This window comes from Peromyscus eremicus, chromosome 8a (genome assembly GCF_949786415.1).
Source record: "Peromyscus eremicus chromosome 8a, PerEre_H2_v1, whole genome shotgun sequence".
NCBI classification, from domain to species: domain Eukaryota; kingdom Metazoa; phylum Chordata; class Mammalia; order Rodentia; family Cricetidae; genus Peromyscus; species Peromyscus eremicus.
The window spans coordinates 17,584,188-17,602,826 of NC_081423.1; the positions used below are offsets into that span (position 1 = coordinate 17,584,188).

At 54.9% G+C, this 18,639-nt stretch overlaps 1 protein-coding gene across 1 annotated transcript; it reads left to right on the plus strand.

Annotated features, from left to right (window-relative positions):
• Nucleotides 1-1,929: 1,929 nt before the first annotated feature.
• On the plus strand, nt 1,930-18,350 carry Wdr90 (WD repeat domain 90). The gene is made up of 41 exons (XM_059270276.1): nt 1,930-2,211; nt 2,311-2,487; nt 2,575-2,683; nt 2,856-3,026; nt 3,241-3,355; nt 3,449-3,516; nt 3,873-3,976; nt 4,045-4,263; nt 4,369-4,437; nt 5,709-5,819; nt 5,897-6,042; nt 6,126-6,183; nt 7,201-7,319; nt 7,410-7,571; nt 7,649-7,779; nt 7,846-7,962; nt 8,321-8,556; nt 8,747-8,886; nt 9,054-9,184; nt 10,146-10,276; nt 10,555-10,716; nt 10,833-10,961; nt 11,165-11,280; nt 11,355-11,395; nt 11,572-11,703; nt 11,947-12,138; nt 12,372-12,469; nt 12,871-12,973; nt 13,149-13,270; nt 13,423-13,582; nt 13,672-13,862; nt 14,179-14,347; nt 14,419-14,530; nt 14,881-15,052; nt 16,248-16,370; nt 16,509-16,683; nt 16,793-16,923; nt 17,008-17,151; nt 17,223-17,342; nt 17,480-17,564; nt 17,890-18,350. The coding sequence occupies exons 1-41, from the start codon at nt 1,933-1,935 to the stop codon at nt 18,045-18,047; spliced, it is 5,628 nt and encodes a 1,875-aa protein (XP_059126259.1). The 5' UTR covers nt 1,930-1,932; the 3' UTR covers nt 18,048-18,350.
• The last annotated feature ends 289 nt before the right edge of the window (nt 18,351-18,639 follow it).

Consider the following 18,639-nt stretch of genomic DNA (forward strand, 5'->3'; position numbering starts at 1 on the left):
AGATCCAGGAAAGGCGCAAAGCTACACAGAGAAACCCTGTCTTGAAAAACCAAAAAAAAAAAAAAAAAAAAAAGAATTTAAGGGGCTGGAGAGATGGCTCAGAGGTTAACAGCACCGACTGCTATTCCAGAGGTCCTGAGTTCAATTCCCAGCACCCACGTGGTGGCTCACAACCATCTGTAATGAGATCTGGCGCCCTTCTTCTTCTAATGAGATCTTCTGTATACATAATAAATAAATCTTCAGGGGGGAAAAAGAATTTAAGAGGCCAGGCAGGAGGCTCTCTGGGAATCTGAAGCCAGCCTGGTCCCACAAAGTGAGCTCCAAGACAGCCAGGGCTACACAGACCCTGTCTTTTTTTTTTTTTTCAGGTACAGAAAGCAGGCTAAGGACGCCGTTTATTATTTATTGAGACAGAGTCTTTTAGGGGAGGGGTTAAGACAGGGTTTAAACTGTGGTCTTGGCTGATAGACCCTGTCTTTAAAAAATAAAAATAAAAAAAGAGTGGATGTGAAAAGACGCTCAAGGACAGAGAACAGACTCAAATAGGGGTTTGAGAATTTACTAGCCTTAAGGAAAAGCCCAGGCTGTAAACCTCTGAACTGCCTGGAAGGAAGGAGGAGAAGGAAGAACAAAAGCCTGGCTGTTGTAGACAAGGCAGATAAGGAGGTCAGCCACCTGGCTGCAGGCATCTGCAGGGCGTGGAGGCCCAGGCCTTTAATCCCTGAATTCCAGAGGCTGACACTGAGTTTAAAACCAGCCTGGTCTACATAGATTCTGTCTCAAAAAGGTTGAAAAAGAGCAAGGAATCCAATGTATTAAGAGTTTTAAAAACATCTTAGGCTCTGGCCAGCATCTGAAAGAAAAAGCACCTCCTGAGTGAGGCCTCAGAAAGGCTGGCAGGCCCAGCCTAACTTTACAGTGGCTTGGCTGGTAGGGACTGCCCTGGGGGAATGGGGATTCTGAAAAGCTCTTTATTGTAAAATGAACCCTAACCACTAGCGGTGCTTCCCTAGCCAGGTCCCTGACACAGGAGTAACCCTTAAGTGGGGCGACCAGGGCATGTCTCCACTTATTAGAGATAGAGTCCATTCTTTACACAGGGACTGAACTGGAATAGGATCCTAGCCCTACCCTGCAGGTCCTACTGCTCTCTCAAGCCTGTAGGCCTGGTTGTGGGATATTGGGAAATATGTCTTAAGGGTCTTTGGGTATGTGCTGAACCTGTGCTGAAGGTAGTTGTTTGGGATCCTAGCCCCAGTGGGCATTGGTAACTTGTTTTCCTGAAGCAGAGAGACCCAGAGTAAACTGGGTGCTGATCAGGTGCCTCCACAGGGTTAGAAAGCAGCCATGAGACCCAGCCTGGGTGGACTGTGGATATGGCCTTAGCATAACCTCTCCTGTTCATATACAGAAAAAAAGGTTCAGCCCCTCAAACATGGAGGCCTCAGAGAGGGTTGGCGATCACCCCAACTTAAAACAGCTGGCCCGGCTGGAGAGATGGCCCAGAGGTTAAGAGAGGTCCTGAGTTCAGTTCCTGACAACCACAAGGCTCACATCCATCTACAATGAGATCTGGTGCCCTCTTCTGGTAGACAGGGATACATGCAGAGAGAACACTGTATACATAATAAATAAATCCTTAAAAACAACAATAAAACAGGTGGCCTGGGGCGGGGGGAGGGGGGCGCTAGGCGTAGCCGCAGAGGCCCAAGCAGGAAGCGATGGAGTGGCCAGAGAGGCCTGGGAACACTCAAGAGGCGTAGGGGGGGGGAGGCTGCTAGGCAACCGGGTGCCACGCTGCTACAGGAGCCCCGTGCGTTGCCTTGGCGGAAATGACGCAATGTTACCAGGCGGCTGTTGCTAGGCGTCGTGATGCGTGTCTTGCGTAGGACAGCGTCAGCTGAGGCGGGAAGCGCGAGCTGGAGCGCCATGGCCGGAGGTGGCGGTGCGCGCCCGGCGCACTGTCGTCTGGTCTCGCGTTCTGGGAGTCCCGGGCTGGAGGTCCCCCCTGCGTCACTGACTCTTCCTCGCGCGGAAGCCCGTCCCGCTGGCGGAGGCGAAAGGTCGCGGCGCGCTGCCCTAGAGCGGTGCTCAGGAGGCGTCCCTTCTCCTGCAGCTTGGCAGCACCCCTTCCTCAACGTATTCAGACACTTCAGGGTGGATGAGTGGAAACGGTCCAGCAAAGAGGGAGATGTGGCCGTGGTGACGGTACTGGCCGGGGGGCCCTCCTGCTCCTGAGGAGTCTTCGGGTGGGCACTCTGAGTATCCTCCAGCTTTGCGCTGTGTGCAGCTCCTCTCTCTTTCTAGGACAAGGTCCTGAAGAGCGCCGTGTATCGCATCCGTGGGTCTGTTTCTTCCAGCAACTACATTCAGCTCCCTAGAACCAGCACCCAGTCTCTGGGGCTGACTGGGCGGTACCTGTATGTACTTTTCCGGCCCCTGCCCACCAAGCACTTCGTTATCCACCTGGATGTGTCCACCGAGGTGCTCAGATTGGAAGGAGGGCTGTGTGGTTTTGCTGCTGTTTATTCCCCCGTAATCTCCACCTAATGGCCTCGTTCTGCCTCACAGGACGGCCAGGTCATCCGTGTGTCTTTCTCCAACCTCTTTAAGGAGTTCAAGTCCTCTGCCACATGGCTTCAGTTCCCCTTTGTCTTCGAGACTAAGACGTCCAGAAGAGGTGGTGACACCTGGTTCAGGAGGGACAGCTTGAAAGCCTAGAATGGGATGGTACAGGCCCAGCTGGTCTTGTGTGTGGCCTTGAGGACTGCTGGGGTCTGGGGCTGAGAGGGTTGCCACTATGGAAATGGGGACACAAAACGAGCGGTACTGATGTTGCACCTGTCACGCAGACCTGGCAGGTGTAGCTCCTCCTGACGTCCGCTGGACCTGCCTGCAGCTGGACCTGCATGACATTTTGATGTTCTATCTGAACCGGCACTATGGCCACCTCAAGAGCATCAGGCTGTGTGCCAGCCTATTAGTCAGAAACCTCTACACCAGTGATCTGTGTTTTGACCCCGGTAAGGCCCACACTTCATGCTTCATCCTAATTAGAAGGCTGGAACCCTCCCCCAGCAGATGAGAGCCATACACCAATGGCCTCAGTTCTAGAAGAAGCGTTGGGGTGGGCTGGTGGCCCAGCATACACTGGCAGATGCCTGGTGTTGCATCTTGCCTGGATGGGAAAGGATAGGACAAACTCCCCTTGATCTAGAACAGCCCTGATCATTTTAGCTGTCACTGTCACTGAGGCCCGGCGTGCAAAGATGTCTGTCAACCCCGTGCCTCGGGAAATGGCCTTCCCAGTGCCCAAAGGGGAGAGCTGGCGTGACCATTACATCCACGTTCGGTGAGCATTTCTCAACCTCTGGTGGTGAGTGGTCAGGTAACCTTCAGCCCCCACATACTGATTTTGCCTCTGCCTGTGTTTGCCACCCATGAGGTTTCCAAGCGATGGCTCAAAAGTGCCTTATGAGCAGGTTGAGAAGAGCTGCCCCCCTCCAGAGGCAGGTAGGCTTGTGGCACTACATGGTGCGTAGGGCTTGGTGGGAACAGGATCGGGGGACCCTGAGACGGGTTCAGTAGTGTGGAGACCGTAGCTGTTGTGTGCCTGGGGCAGCCTGGAGGTAGGCACAGAGAAGGGCCTAGCTGATGGTCATCTGAGCTTCCAGAACCACATCTAAGGTCTGCGCAAGTGGCAGCTGATCCTCAAGCTTTCCAGTTGGGAGGGGAGCTGCAGGGTCTGGGGTAGAATGATGCAGTGTTTGTGGGGTAGTGTCTATAGAAGGGGCCAGGGGGGCCACCCCTTCCACCCTGCTCCTTTGCTGGCCTCCTGAAGACCACTCTGGCCCTTTGCTCTGTTGCAGTCTTCTTAGGGCATGTGTCACGGCGCCCGCCTCATCCAGTGGTCTTAGGCAAACCTTTGCTGAGCAGTGGGTCCCCTGTGGCCCAGATCTCTAGTCCCATATTGGTGAGTGCACTTGGGAAGGGCTAGGGAGTGGTGGCCCTAGGGTGCTGATGGCACATGTTCTGCTACAGGCCTGCCAGGTCCCCTCAGCACCCAGACTTCTTCCAGAGGTCAGCCTGACCTACAAGCATCCAGAGGTCTCCAGTGTCCGTGCCTCCAGCATCCCCGGCCAACGTCCTTCAGCCTGGGACGAGGCCACTGATGCACACACAGTGGTCGGTGGTAAACATGTACTTGCTGACAAATGGTCTGGGGTGCCCATGGCCCTTGAGGACCTCGGCTCCTGTAAGGTGAGTGACCATCGGAAGGCATTTGGGCATTGGTGAGAAGAGGTGCTGGCATTGGCAGGGTATGGCGTGAGTTCCTCGAATCTCATTTTGCATTTTCTATTTCAGCTCTTCCTCCCAGACCCAGTCCTGAGGCTCAAGGGAGTCATCGGTTTTGGGGGTCACAGCACCCAGTGGGTGAGGTTCTGAGGTCATTGCCAGGCCTGTTCTCATTGGGTGGCATGAGGGAGTTTTTGGAAAGGACAGATTCCTAGTCCTGTCTTGGGCCCTTTATTCTCTATGGTCCTTAAGAAGCCCTGCCCTGCCCACATCTACTCATTCCTGTGTGGGCAAATGGGGTTCAGGTCATGGTGTCCCTTGTTCATTTGGCAAGGTCTGACAGGTAACGGATGGATTAAAGGGCTCCCAAAGACCCAATAGCTCTGGGTTACATCTTTTTTTTTTTTTTAAAGATTTATTTATTTATGTATTTTGTGTGTGAGTGCTCTGTCTTCATGCACACTAGAAGAAGGTTCTGATCCCATTACAGATGGTTATGAGCCACCATGTGGTTGCTGGGAATTGAACTCAGGACCTCTGGAAAAGCAGTCAAGTGTTCTTAACTGCTGAGCCATCTCTCCAGCCCGGATTACATCTTAAAAAAAAAAATTTTTTTTTAAAGATTATTTTATGTGTGTGAGTGTTTGACCTGCATGTATATATGTGTCCTATGAGTGCTGGGAAGGTCAGAAGAGGGCATTGGATACCCAGGAACTGGAGTTATACAGTTAGTTGTGAGCTGTGATGTGGGTGCTGGGAACTGAACCCTGGCCCTCTGTAAAAGCAACAAGTGCCTTATACGGCTGAGTCTCCAGCCCCATAAAGATTATTTCTGTGTATGTGTGTGTGCAAAAGCCCACAGAGATCAGAAAAGGACATCAGATCCCCTGAACAAGAGTTACAGGCAGTTGTGAGTCACCACGTGGGTGCTTGGAACAGAACTGGAGTCCTCTGCCAGAGTAGTAAGCCCTCTTTCTTGCTGAGCCGTCTCTCCAGCCCCAGTTACATCTTTAGACCTTCTGTTGGAATGGGCTGTGATGTGGAATGTTAGCTCCAGCATATGCATGGGCTTCTAGGGAAAGCCTCAGCTAGAAAAGAGTAGTGTTTCCCTCCTTCCTGCCCACCAAGGACCCTGGGCACTCACCAGGCCTTTCTGGGCATGATCTCTGAGCCTTTGATGTTTTGCTACCAAGATTGCCAATCTCTTATGCTGAGGGGCCTTAGTTGTCTTTTCCACAAATGCCTGTAATGGGGGGACAGATGTGTCTCTAGGTGGCCAGATGCCTCTGTGTGTGTGTGTGTGTGTGTGTGTGCGCGCGCGCTCATGTGCCAGCTTCCCCTTCTAAGCAGCCAAGAGGGACTTGGCTGGGTTTCTGTGGGTGACTTTGGTTCTGGTCCTCATGTGCTAGGCCCTGTGGACCAAAGATGGAGTGTCTGTTGTTTACCCCTGCCACGCAGTCATCGTCGTCCTACACGTTGATACTAGACAGCAGAGATTTTTCCTTGGCCACACAGACAAGGTACATGCCTCTTGGGCCTGGTAGGGAGAGCTGAACCTACCGGCCATATACCCTTCTTCTTCATTATGCTTTCCCAGGTCTCTGCCCTGGCACTTGATGGGAATGATACACTGCTAGCCTCAGCCCAAGTGCAGCCTCCCAGCATGGTGCGTCTCTGGGACTTCCAGACTGGGGGATGCCTGTCCCTCTTCCGAAGCCCACTGCACACCATCTGCTCCCTCAGGTGCGGCAGCCTTGGGACAGGGCAGCGGCAGTGGGAGTGGGGGGGTGCTCAGAGGCTGCTGACCTCATCTTCCACATCTACAGCTTCTCTGGCAGTGGGGCGCTCCTCTGCGGTGTGGGCAAGGACAAGCACGGGAAGACGGTAATGTGCCAACAAAACTGGTGCAGGAGGTGGGGCCCTGCCGCTTGGATAGTGAGCTCCACCCAGCCTCTGCTTTTCTAAAGCTTTTGTTTATGTTTGTGTCTGTTTATTAAAGTGGTACGCATGCCTTGCTTTAAGATGGGGCTGGAGAGATGACTCTGGTTAAGAGCACTGGCTGTTTTTCCAGAGCCCCCTGGGTTCATTTCCAAATATCAACATGGAGGCTCACAATTGTCTGGATCCCCAGTCCCAGGGGATCCAATGCCTTCTTCTGGCCTCTATGGGCACTGCACATACATATATTTAGACAAACACTAATGTACATAAAATAAAAATAAAATCTTTTTTAAAAAGGAGAGAATCAAGATGGGCTGGGTGGGGTGACACATTCCTTTTGTTTTGTTTGAGACAGGGTCTCTTAGTAACAGCCCTGGCTATCCTGGAACTTGTGCTGTAGACCTGGCTGGCCTCGAACTCACAGGGATCCTCTTACCTCTCTCTGCCTCTGAGTGCTGGGTTTAAAGCTCTAGCCTTGGGGAGGCAGAGGCAGGTGGGCGTGTGTCTAGGCCAGTCTGGTCTATATAGTGAGCTCCAGGCCAGCTAGGGCCACACACTCTAAATCTGTATTTAAATGTTTAGTGCTATCAGAGTCGTGGGCATTCAGCTGCTCAGAAGTGATCCGGTGTTTCAATGTGGATTGCCTCTGAATGCTGAGAGTCCAATCCAGGGCCTCACACGTTAGACAGTTAATTGCCTTGCCACTGAAATATACCCAGCCTCAGTCAGGTTTTGCGTCTATCTATAGACAGCTGCAGCTGCACTCTGCAGACTTGACATCCAGGGACAGATTTCTGTGTCAGGGACTTGACATCCAGGGACAGATTTCTGTGTCAGGGGAAAGCTCTGGCTGTTGAGGGCCTGGAGCCTCAACCAGGCCTTTCAGTTCAGGGCAGGGCCAGGCAAAGATCTCACGGAACTTGATGTCTGCACCTGGATCTCATTATGGGTTTGTTGCAGGTGGTGGTGGCCTGGGGCACAGACCAGGTGGGCCTTGGTGGCGAGGTAGTGGTTCTTGCAAAGGTGCATACTGATTTTGATATTCAGAACTTCCGGATTGCCTTTTTTGATGAAACCAGGTGATATGGCCAGGCTATATGGTACTGGGACAGGGTTTGTTGGGCCTTGAGCCCCTCTGCTCCACCTTGCTTACTCCTCCATGCCTACAGGATGGCGTCATGTGGTAGGGGCAGTGTGCGGCTGTGGCGACTGCGGGGTGGTGCCCTGCGCTCCTGTGCTGTGGACCTAGGGGAGTACTGTGCGCTGGAGCTCACTGACCTTGCCTTTGCACAGGCCCCGGATGGCCACCAGGCGCCCTCGGCCAGCATACTGTGAGTCCCTGCCTTTGCTGTTACAGCCCACCCTGTACCTTGAGTACCCTGCCTCACCTGTTACCTTCCTTGGGCAGCTTTGTGTGTAGCCATAGCGGCCACATTCTGGAGATTGACCACCAGCACATGGCTGTGCAGCACATCCGCCGCTTGCTGCCCACACAGCCCCCTGCTGTTCCGCTCACCGAGAAGCAGGACTTCAGCTTAGGTAAGTGGGCACCCGTCCCTGGGGGAAGTGACGTCACACTGAGGTGCTGATGCCTGCCCTTCCCAGGGCCCGGCATTGCCATCAGCAGCCTCAGCGTCTCTACTGCCACGTGTGCCGTGGGCTCTGAGGATGGCTACCTGCGACTTTGGCCCCTGGACTTTTCCTCGGTGCTCCTAGAGGCCGGTGAGACTGCAGATGTCTGTCTGTCCTAGCTTGGGGAGGGCTGGCCCTGCCACAGGGGAGGTTGGGATCCTCTGGCTCTGGTTTTGGCAACACAGTTCTTGGTCTGGACAGTGAGTTGTGAGGTCGGGGCTGTCCTGAGTCTGCTGTCCGTCACTGCAGTGCTGGCTGAGGCTGGTTTCACAGGGGCTTTGGGGGCAGTGGCTAGTGGGCACTCAAAACCCTGGTGACCTCGGCAGCAACAGAACATGTGGTCTGTGCCTTGGGGACCTCAGTGCCCACAGAGTGTGGCGTGAGCTTTCTTGGAGTTAGTTCTAGAACTTGCTGGGTCCCAGAGGCTGCTGACCCATCCTTCCCACAGAGCACGATGGTCCTGTCGGTTCAGTCTCCTTCAGTCCCGATGGCCTGCGTGTGCTGTCCACCACTACTTCAGGCCACCTGGGCTTCCTGGACGTCCCCTCCCGGGAATATACCGTGCTGGCGCGCTCCCACATGGCCCCAGTGCTGGCGCTTTCTACAGAACAGAACCGGAGACAGATGGCCACTGTGTCCCTTGACCACACTGTTCGCATCTGGGATCTGGCTACTCTCCAACAGGTGGGGAGTGGCAAAAGGCAGTCAGGGGATAGATCCAGATGCCACATGGAAAGGCTCTGGGCAGGGGGACCCACAGGGAGTGTGGTCCTCCCAGCCCTTTCTCTGGAACTTGGTGTTAGAATCACATAGGGCCCCCTTGTCTCTTGGGTTCTCTCGGCCCCTCCCCCCTCATGGTGGCCTTCCCCCCCAGCTGTATGACTTCTCATCCTCTGGTGAGACCCCGTGTGCTGTTGCTTTCCACCCCACATCGCCAAACTTCTTCTGTGGCTTCAGCAGTGGGGCTGTACGCTCCTTCAGCCTGGAGGACTCTGGAGTCCTGGTAGAACACACGTGAGTGCCCCCGGGGGACCCGGGCTTACACACTAGCAGTGAGTGTGGAAGCTGAGGAGCTCTGTGGGACCCCAAGTGGGGAAGACCCTTTGCAGTAAAGCCAGTGCCCCGTGAAGCCCATCTTAGCTCCCAGGACCAAGGTCAGTGAGTGTCCATGTGTGGTGCAGGCGTCACCGAGGGGCCATCACCAGCCTGGTCATCACCCCTGACGGCAGATTCCTGTTCAGCTCCTGCTCTCAGGGCTCCCTGGTCCAGTACAACTGTGCCGTCTCCCGATGCTGCGTCCTACGTGTGGCAGGTCAGGCTCCTAGTCACACTCCCCCTGGGTCCAAGGCACTGCGGAAACCTGTCTTAGTTAGCTTTCTATCGCCGTGGTAAAGCCCGTGACCAAGAGCGACTTGGGGAAGAGGGTTTATTCATCTCACAGCTTACACCCATCCCGGGAAGGCAGGGCAGGAGCTTGAAGGTAGGAACTGAAGCAAATGTCATGAAGGAGAACTGCTCACTAGCTTGCTGCCCGAGGCTTTCTCACACAACCCAGGATCACCTGCCCAAATGTGGCACTGTCAAGATGGGCTGGGCCCTCCTCTGTCAGTCATTAATCAAGAAAATGTTCTGCCAGGCAGTGGTGGCGCACGCCTTTAATCCCAGCACTCGGGAGGCAGAGGCAGGCAGATCTCTGTGAGTTCGAGGCCAGCCTGTCTAAAGAGTGAGTTCCAGGACAGCCAGGGCTGCTACACAGAGAAATCCTGCCTTGAAAAACCAAAAAAGAAAGAAAGAAAGAAAAAAAGAAAATGTCCCCACAGATTTGCTTATAGGCAAGTCTGATAGAGGCATGTTCTCAGTTGATATTCCCTCTTCCCAGATGATCTTTGCTGTTTCAAGTTTACAAAAATATCTAACTAGAGCAGGGCATTGCTTCCACACTCAGGGCCTATGTTATGCCATGTGCCTCCCACCAAGGAGGGGGTCTCTGAACCCTCTTCCAAGCCAAGGGTCAGTAAGGGTCTGTGCCTACTCCGCTATAGAAGGTGGGCAGCCTGGGCACCAGGAAAGTGGTTAGGAGAGACCCGTTAAAAGGGCATCTATGCCTTTGATGATCCTCCTTGACTTATGCCTGCCTGATCATGGCCTGTGAGAACTGGTGAACTCAAGTGCATGTTTTGCGGAAGCTGTAGAGGGCCAGTGTACGCTGCAGGGGAGATGGGATTAAATGTCTCCCGTCACACCTGCTGACCCACTGCTCTGTGCCGCTGCAGCCAACACGGTATATCAGGATGGCCGCCCCAGCCCCAATATTCTGGCAGTAAGTGAAGACAGCTGTCGGCTGGCCTTCGTGGGCCCCTCTAAGTGCATGGTGACAGTCATGGAGTCAGCCTCCTTGGACGAGGTGAGTGTGGGACCTCCTAGGTCAGGGCTTCTGCCTGGCTAGATGGAGTATAAAGTGGTCCAGGGGTAGGGGAGAAGCTGCAATTGCTCAGGGGCAGTCGCAGACCTATCTGTGATGCTAAGGGGTCCCTGGGCTCACCATGCTCCAAAAGGTCAGCTTCCTATGTGGGGCTATGTCTGGGTACCCAGCTGGGTACTCCTGAAGCCACTTCCCTCCCAAGCTCTGGGTGGTGCCAACTAAACCTGGAGATGGAGGCTAGTGGTCACTTGCCCCCCCAGCTACTACATGTTGATGTCAGCACCCTCAACCTGGCCAGCAACCACCTGGACTGGGCTGTGGCCGTCTGCTTCAGCCCTGGGGACTCAGGCCATCTGCTGGTGTCCACATCCTCTAACAAGATTGTGGTACTGGATGCTGTGTCGGGGCACACTCTCCGGAAGGTGAGTCCTGGGACTCCAGGCAGCCGGCCTGCTGATCCTTCGCTGTTCCTGCAGCCTGGCCCCCAGTGCCCCCTGTGCCACCACAAAGAGGCGTCTTTGAGAGAACTGTATTCTAGTTTTCCAGTGTCCGCTCCCGAGCCTGCTCCTCTCTGGCTGTTAGTGAGGATTCGCGTTTGCTGCTGGCAGCCACTGGCCGGACCATTACAGTGTGGGATTATCAAGCACAGGGGAACTCCGGCTGCCAGGTATGCGCTGTAGGCAGCAAGAGGCTGGGGAGCCCCCCCTGGAGAATCAAGTGAGGGAAGGCAAGGACTGGAAGGCTGGAAGGTGATGTGCAGAACCCTCCGCCTGCTGAGGCCAAATGCTACACGGGGATACCTAGATCCTGGGAGCACAGGATCCTGGACATGCTCTGGGTCCACAGGGATGTGATGCTTGCTGTCCCTAGGTATACATTGGCCACTCTGAGCCTGTGCATGTTGTAGCCTTCACCCCTGATCAGCAGCAGGTCCTCAGCGTGGGGGATGCCATCTTTCTCTGGGATGTCCTGGCCGCCCCTGAGAGGCAAGTGTCTACCCTTCACCATGTCTGCGTGGGCCTTCTGCTGGCTGGCCCCTGACACCTTTTCTTCTTCTCAGTGACCCAAGTGAACCTGAGGCCCCCGCAGTCCATGAGGCCGGTGAGTGACCCAGGCTTAGCTGGAAGAGGAGGGTGCAGCAGCGTTAGTTGGTGTGGAGCTGACACTGGGTTGGGTCTCCTCTCCTGTGCCTGATGTGTCTGTCATCACCACAGAGACTGCCTCTCTGACAGACAGATCTGATATGTCCAGCCCTTATACGGTCTTTCTATCTTCAGGCTCCAGCATAGGACAGCTGGAGGACCTGGCATCTGGGGCCAGTGGACTCCCTCGACAGCAAGTGCCCATACCATCTCAGGCATCCCCATCCCCATTGAGTGTCCATGACAGGCCCTTTGAAGGCAGCGCTGGTAATAGTTGGGTCCTGGGCCAGTCTGGGTGTACATGGGCTCAGTGTGTACCTTGGTGCTGATTCTGGAGTGATATCAGGCCAGGAAGCTGTTTTCTTCTTCTTCTTTTCTTTTAAGACAGGGTCTCACTATATAGCTCTGTAGACCAGGCTGGCCTCGAACTCACGGAGATCTGCTTGTCAGGATTAAAGGCATGTGCCACCATATCTGGCTGTTGCCCTCTTCTTGTTGGCTCTAACCTAGGCACCTTCTCCACATCGGATGAGGAAGGACCCTGTGAGGAAGACCATGTTTCTGAGGCATTCCTTCAAGCCCAGGCGCCGACCCCACCTGTGCTTGTAGAGAGGGAGGCCAGTGGAGCTGGGGATGGTCCTCGGGAGCCTGCGCAGGGCTCTTGGGCACCAGCTGTAGCTCCTTATCACCGCAGCCAGACAGGTGAGCAGGTGGCCCCAGGCGGGGAGAGGCCTCTGTCAGGGCAGTTTCGGGCTTGTGGTAATCTTTCCTGAAAGATGGATTGAGGTCACCTCCAGGACTCTGGGGACCCTGTATACTGCGGTGGGTGGAACACAGCTCTCGGCCTAACAGGGTTGGGAGGCTTTGTGTCTGGGGAGGGGTCTCAGGTGGTAGTGGCTGTTCAGCGTCCTGTGGCCGCCTTCTTCTCCTCTCAGGTGGACGGAGCCTTCGGAGAGCAAAGGCTGGGCCCCCAACCCGTCCGGACTCCTACAGGCACTTCACAGCTCGATATAAGGCCTCTACACGGGTCAAGGTTGGCAGCACACCACACTGCCACTCTAGGGCTTTCTGAGAGTACTCCTCTCTGGTGAATGTGGGCCCTCTCAGCCTTCCCTGGGGTCTCTTGGGTCTTCTTCCCAGAGGGGTAGCTTTCACTCCACTCTGCACCCACACATCCTCCATCCTGTAGCATATATACTCAACCTACTGGTGCTCTGCTGATCCTACCTCTGTCTCACAGTGCTGCCCCTCCCTGGCCCCTCCACACTCCAGGATCATCAAGTTGCTAGTTCCTGTGGCTCTAAGTGTCCCACCCGTCTCCCTATTATACCCTGGCTCCCTTACCTGAACACTGTGTATCTCCGGTCAGCTGACCCGTGTAGTTTTGGGGCCAGCTGTGCTGATGGCCAGCTTCCCGGGTCTGCTTCCTTGTAGAGTGTCTCCTTCCCTCCCGTTGGCAGGGAGCAGCTACGACTGAAGGCCGTTGTGGGCTACAATGGGAACGGGCGGGCCAACATGGTCTGGAGGCCCAATACAGGTAAGGCTGCCATGCCCAGTCTCCTCTAGGGCCGGTCCTCCCGAGCAAATGAACGCTGGATGTCAGTTGAAGCTTCTGGAGTGCAGGGCACTGGCACATGCCCTAGTTGTGCTGAGGCCCCATGAGGTCTGACTGCCAGCAGTGACAGGGACATGGGCGTTTTCCTTGCCTGCAGGCTTCTTTGCCTACACGTGTGGTCGACTAGTGGTGGTTGAGGACCTGCATTCTGGCACCCAGCAGCATTGGCTTGGCCATCCCCAGGAGATCTCTACCCTGGCACTCAGCCAGGATGGCCAGGTGCATACCCTGCCCATGTCCATGGGCACAGTGTACAACAGAGCTTGTTCTAGCTCAGCATGAAGGACCCTGTCCCAGCCTCTCCTCCGTTCAGCAAGGACAGGCATATGTAGCTGCCTTCCTCCACTGACCGCTCACCTTCCTGCTTGCAGGTCCTGGCCTCTGCCTCCTGCTGTGGCAGCATAGCTGCCCGCTGTCAGATCCGAATTTGGGATGTTCCCAAGGGCCTCTGCCAGCACATCCTTTCCCACCATGACACAGCTGTACAAGCTCTGGCCTTCTCACCAGATGATGAGTTCCTTGTGACACTGGGTAGGTGGGCTTGGGTAGGCAGAGGAAAGGCAGGCTTCTGAGGAGCTAATGGCTGGACTGTGCCTGACATCCCTGTCTTGTGTCCTCAGGGGACTATGCTGACCTCACCCTTGCCTTGTGGAGCATGGCCACCTATGAACTCCTGTCATCTACTCGCCTCCCAGAGCCTGTGCATGGTGTGGCCTTCAACCCCTGGGATGCCAATGAGCTCATCTCTGTGGGCACAAGTGCCATTACCTTCTGGCTCCTGCAGCACCATGGGACAGACACCAGCTTCCAGGTACCAGGCTGCTGGCTGAAGTGTGTGTTTCTTTCTTTCATTTTTTTTCTTTAGATTTTATTTTATGTGCATTGGTGTTTTGCCTGCAATTATGCCTGTGTGAGGGTGTCAGATCCCCTGGAACTGGAGTTACAGACAGTTGTGAGCTGCCATGTAGTTGCTGGGAATTGAACCCAGGTCCTCCGGAAGAGCAGCCAGTGCTCTTAACTGCTGAGCCTTCTCTCCAACCCTGAGGTGTTTCATGGGCAACTTTACGGGATGGAGTCTGGTTGCCTGAGGACATCACTGACCCACAGCCACACTTGTGCTCTGTCAGGTACACCGAGAACCAGTTCCTGAGGAACTGGGGACATCCGAGTTGACCTCACTCTGCTATGGGGCCAGCCCCCTGCTCTACTGTGGCTCCAGCTCTGGCCAGGTCTGTGTCTGGGACACTGGCACTGGCCGCTGCTTTCTGGCCTGGGAGGCTGATGAAGGCGAGATTGGTGAGTGCCCACCAACCTCTCTGGCCCTCCAACCTGGGGGGTGGGCATCTCATACCCATCCTGTCTTCTAGGAGTGCTGCTGTGCTCGGGTTCGAGACTGGTCAGTGGAAGTAACACAAGAAGGTTGCGCCTTTGGGCTGTGGGGGTTGTGCCAGAGCTGAGGCGCAAGGGTTCGAGTGCCAGGTGAGCCGCCATGGGCCTCTGGCCTGTGCCATTCCCTTGAGTTTTGGCTGCAAAGTCCCAAGCTCTTGATGGATCCTACAGGCCAGCACTCCTCTGTAGCAAAGCTCCCAAGTGGAGGCTGCCCTACGGACCTGTCATCAGTTGGTCCCTCCTTGAGAATCCACTCCGGCCTAGCAGGAGCCTTGCAGGCTGCCTACCACGGAGATGGGCTTGAAGCCCCTGGGCGCTGTAGGGTCTTGGTTCCTTTACCCATGAGAACACAGCACCACGGGCTGCTAGTTCTCCCAGTCACCTGGTGCACTCGCTGGCTCGTGTCTCCAGCCTCAAGATTCCTTTCCCTATTCTTGTAGATCCAATTCTGTCTTAATGGAGCGTGAGCTGACCCTGGATGGGGCTGTTGTGAGTGCCAGCTTTGACAGTGGCATGGACATGGGTGTAGTGGGCACCACAGCTGGCACGCTCTGGTACATCAGCTGGACAGATGGCACTAGCACCCGCCTCATCAGTGGCCACAGGAGCAAGGTGAGCTTGCTGGGCTATTGAGGAAGACAGGATTTCACCCCAGACAAGGCAGGCTAGGGCAGCAAGCCCATTTACGACCCTCCTCTTCCTGTCTTCAGCTTACATTATACTTAGGGAGACTCAAGTGGGCTCTTCAGTCCAGGCATTGGAGCTATGTGCTAGGGGCCTGACTGGCTCCGCAGTGTTTTAGGTCCTTGCTAGTGTTTCTCTATTTTACTTTCCTTTCTTGTGACTTGTTAAAGACCCCCCATCACCTGCTTAGCACTTGCCGTAGGCTCCTCTGCTGACATCATCAGGGTCTTACTGTAGACTCCAGGTGGCTGGAAGCTCCAGCAGGTTCTGGTTGGATCTGCTCAGATGCAGTTGGAACTGATCTGGGTGTTTCAGGTGTGGTCAGATCTAGGGCCAGGGCAGTCAGTTGATGGGAGTATCTAGATTTCTTCATGCCTGACAGGCACGTGACAGACCCTGCATGTGGCCTGTATCGGGCTCCCTTCACTGTCCATTAGCTCTCCAGGTTCGTCCAGCTGTGTGTCATGCTCCTGTCCTTCCTATGCCAGTCTCCTGTTGTTCCAATACCCAGCATGCTCTCCCTCCCACAAGTTTGGGTCTTGAGCCCTTGAGCTGTGTTGGCCGTCCTGCCTGCTTTCTGGCACTAAGGGTTGATAGGAGTTCCAGGCCATGATATGAACCTCATGAGCCCACTGCTGGGCCAGCTGAATGGAGCTGGAGATGGGACCCAGGCCTCCTGAGCACTCCCTAACCCTGAATTTTCTCCAGAAGTCATGTATCAGTTTACACTGAATTTCATTGCTTCCTGGCATCTGTGCCACCTTCCTCCAAAGATCCTGATTCTCAGTGGTGCCCACAAGATACATATCTGTTTTCTCCATCAAGACATTCAACAGCCTGAAGAAAACAAAAAGCCGTAAAGCCACTCATGTCCCGAGCACTGGAGACAGTGCCTGCTGGAGACACGTGGTCACATTATATATTTTAGGTTCTGTCAATGTTTCCCGTGGGTTTTCAAGTCCTACCTACTGATGGGGTCATCCCCAAGTCTAGGGGAATAACATGAACCTTCACGTGGAGGTGGTTGGGTCAAGCAGACTTGGGCAGAAGACAGATGTTCCTATGTGGGCAGCCTGGTCCTGGTCCCAGCTGGGCATGCCCTCAGCCATATTGGGTCCCACAGGTAAACGAGGTGGTCTTCAGCCCCAGCGAGTCTCACTGTGCCACTTGTGGCGAGGATGGGAGCGTGAGGGTATGGTCTTTGGCCAGCATGGAGCTGGTGATCCAGTTCCAAGTGCTGAACCAGGTAGGTGGGGAGTTCTGGGGGGATTAGTGTGTGCTCAAAGCAGAGCCCAGGTCATGTGCTGTTCTCCCACGGGCTGACATGGGTGCCTCTGTCACCTCCCTGGGGAAAATGCTGATTTTCCCCACCATGGGACACTAGAGCTGTCTCTGCCTTGCGTGGACACCCCCATCCTGTGGACGTCCAGAGCAGCAGCAGGTGGTGGCAGGCTACAGTGATGGCACACTTCGAGTCTTCAGCATCTCTCGTACTGCAATGGAGCTCAAGATGCACCCCCACCGGACTGCTCTGACAGCCATTGCCTTCTCCACTGATGGTAAGGAGATGGCGCCACAGAGTCATGTGCCAACTGCATCTGGCCCACATCACACTTCAGGGCATAGGCTAGGCTCACAGCGTGGCAACATAGTCTCCATCTGGCACAGGTCAGACCATCCTATCTGGAGACAAGGATGGGCTTGTGGCTATAAGCCGCCCCTGTACAGGAATGACCTTCCGAGTACTCAGTGACCACCGGGGTGCTCCAATCTCTGCTATCCAGAGCACAAGCAAAGAGGTAAGGCATCCTCAAATGATGCTGGGAAGAGGTCTGGGGTGCTGTGGGCAGTGGGCAGGTTCTCACATCCCTCATTTCTCCCAGTATGAAGACCTAGGGGTAGAGGGTGGAGAACTGTGGCTGGCCGCGAGCGGGGACCAGCGGGTCAGCATCTGGGCCTCTGACTGGCTCCGGGACCGCTGTGAGCTCCTGGAGTGGTTGAGCTTCCCTGCACCTGCCGCCTCAGAGGTGAGAGTTCCAGGGGCGTGTGGGTGGGGATTGGGGCCTGCACGCTCAACACAACACACTATTTCTCACAGGCTCTAGGCCTCCTGCCCCCGTCTCTTGCTGCCTTCTGCCCTTGGGATAGGGCGATACTGGTGTGCGTGGGCCTTGGTGCACATGAAGAGGTGTTCTTCTACAGCCTCCGCCAAAAGCAGGTTTGTGCACTCATGATAGATGCTGCATTGTAGGTGGGCATCCGGGGCTGTTCATCGCAGGGACATAAGGTCATGGAGCCTGGGCAGTGGCCCTAGCAGGAGTCCCCAACGTCACGCTGTCTGCTGTCTTCCTACAGGTAGTGCAGAAGACACCGCTGCCCTTCTTTGCCATGTCCCTGAGCCTGTCCCCAGGGGCCCAGCTCATGGTGGTTGGCTTTGCTGGTGAGTGCTGGTAGACACACTTGTGCTGTTTTGGGGAATGGCAAACTGGCTCACCCACTCTTCACCTCTGTGCCTTGGGGCTCCCTCTCTATGAAGTGTGGAGTCGTAGACCCAAAGAGGGCCTAACTCAACTGCAGCACCCGCACTCAGGCAACTATGGCAGCTTTGATGGCCTTCAGCCATAGCAGGTTTGGGGAGATTGATCATGGCCTTGACTCCACTTAGCAAGATTCCCTGGTGCCAGCATTGAGTCAGGCCGGGGGCACGAGAGGATTGGGCATCCCTCTGGATGCTGCCTGGCCCTCACCTTGTCATCTACCCACAGAATGCATGCTGAGGCTCCTAGACTGTGTGTCAGGGACTGCCCAGGACTTTGAAGGCCATGATGACTCAGTACACCTGTGTAGGTTCACCCCGTCTGGCAACCTGCTCTTCACAGCTGCTCACAATGAGATCCTGGTGTGGGAAGTCACCAGCCCCTGAACTATTGCTAGGAACATAGGCAGAAAAGCCAGGCTGTGGATTGCTGTATGCTGAGCCAGGATGGCTGTGACAGGCTCCAGAACTACACTATCTTGAGTGTGGGTGACCTGAACGGATTTAAGGAGGCTGAGGGTACGGCAATGTCTTAGAATGTGTGAAGACATGGATTTGATCCCCAGAATCACTCCCCGCCACACACACACAAAAGACTTAGTATACTGGGAAGGTTTTTCACACAAGGTTGTTTTATTGTTTTTATTTTGTACAGTTTAAATAAATAAAAGATGGCATTTGTTATATTGATACATTGTTTTATTATTGCCCCATAAGTTGCATCTCTGCATCACTTCTGTTCTGAGCTCAGCCTTTGCCCCTACCCCAATCCTGTCCTTTGTCCAGCCTTGCTCACCACTGGCCTGTCCGTCAGAGAAACTTACAGGGTCCAAGAGAACTGGCTGCACCATCTGCAGTGTTAGGAGCACCCGTGTGGCGGCGCCGACGCGTAGCTCAGCCTGCTGTTGCGCGGGCGGGACCGGAAGTTTGGATGAGGGCGGGATTGAAGACAGGAAGTGTGGGGGCTTGAGCGGGGTGA

Coding starts and splice junctions, on each gene's coding strand:
- Wdr90 (XM_059270276.1), top strand. CDS start 1,933: ATGGCCGGAGGTGGCGGTGCGCGCCCGGCGCACTGTCGTCTGGTCTCG. Junction 12,470..12,870: donor AGGCCTCTACACGGGTCAAG/GTTGGCAGCACA, acceptor GCTTCCTTGTAG/AGTGTCTCCTTCCCTCCCGT. Junction 17,565..17,889: donor CATGGTGGTTGGCTTTGCTG/GTGAGTGCTGGT, acceptor ATCTACCCACAG/AATGCATGCTGAGGCTCCTA.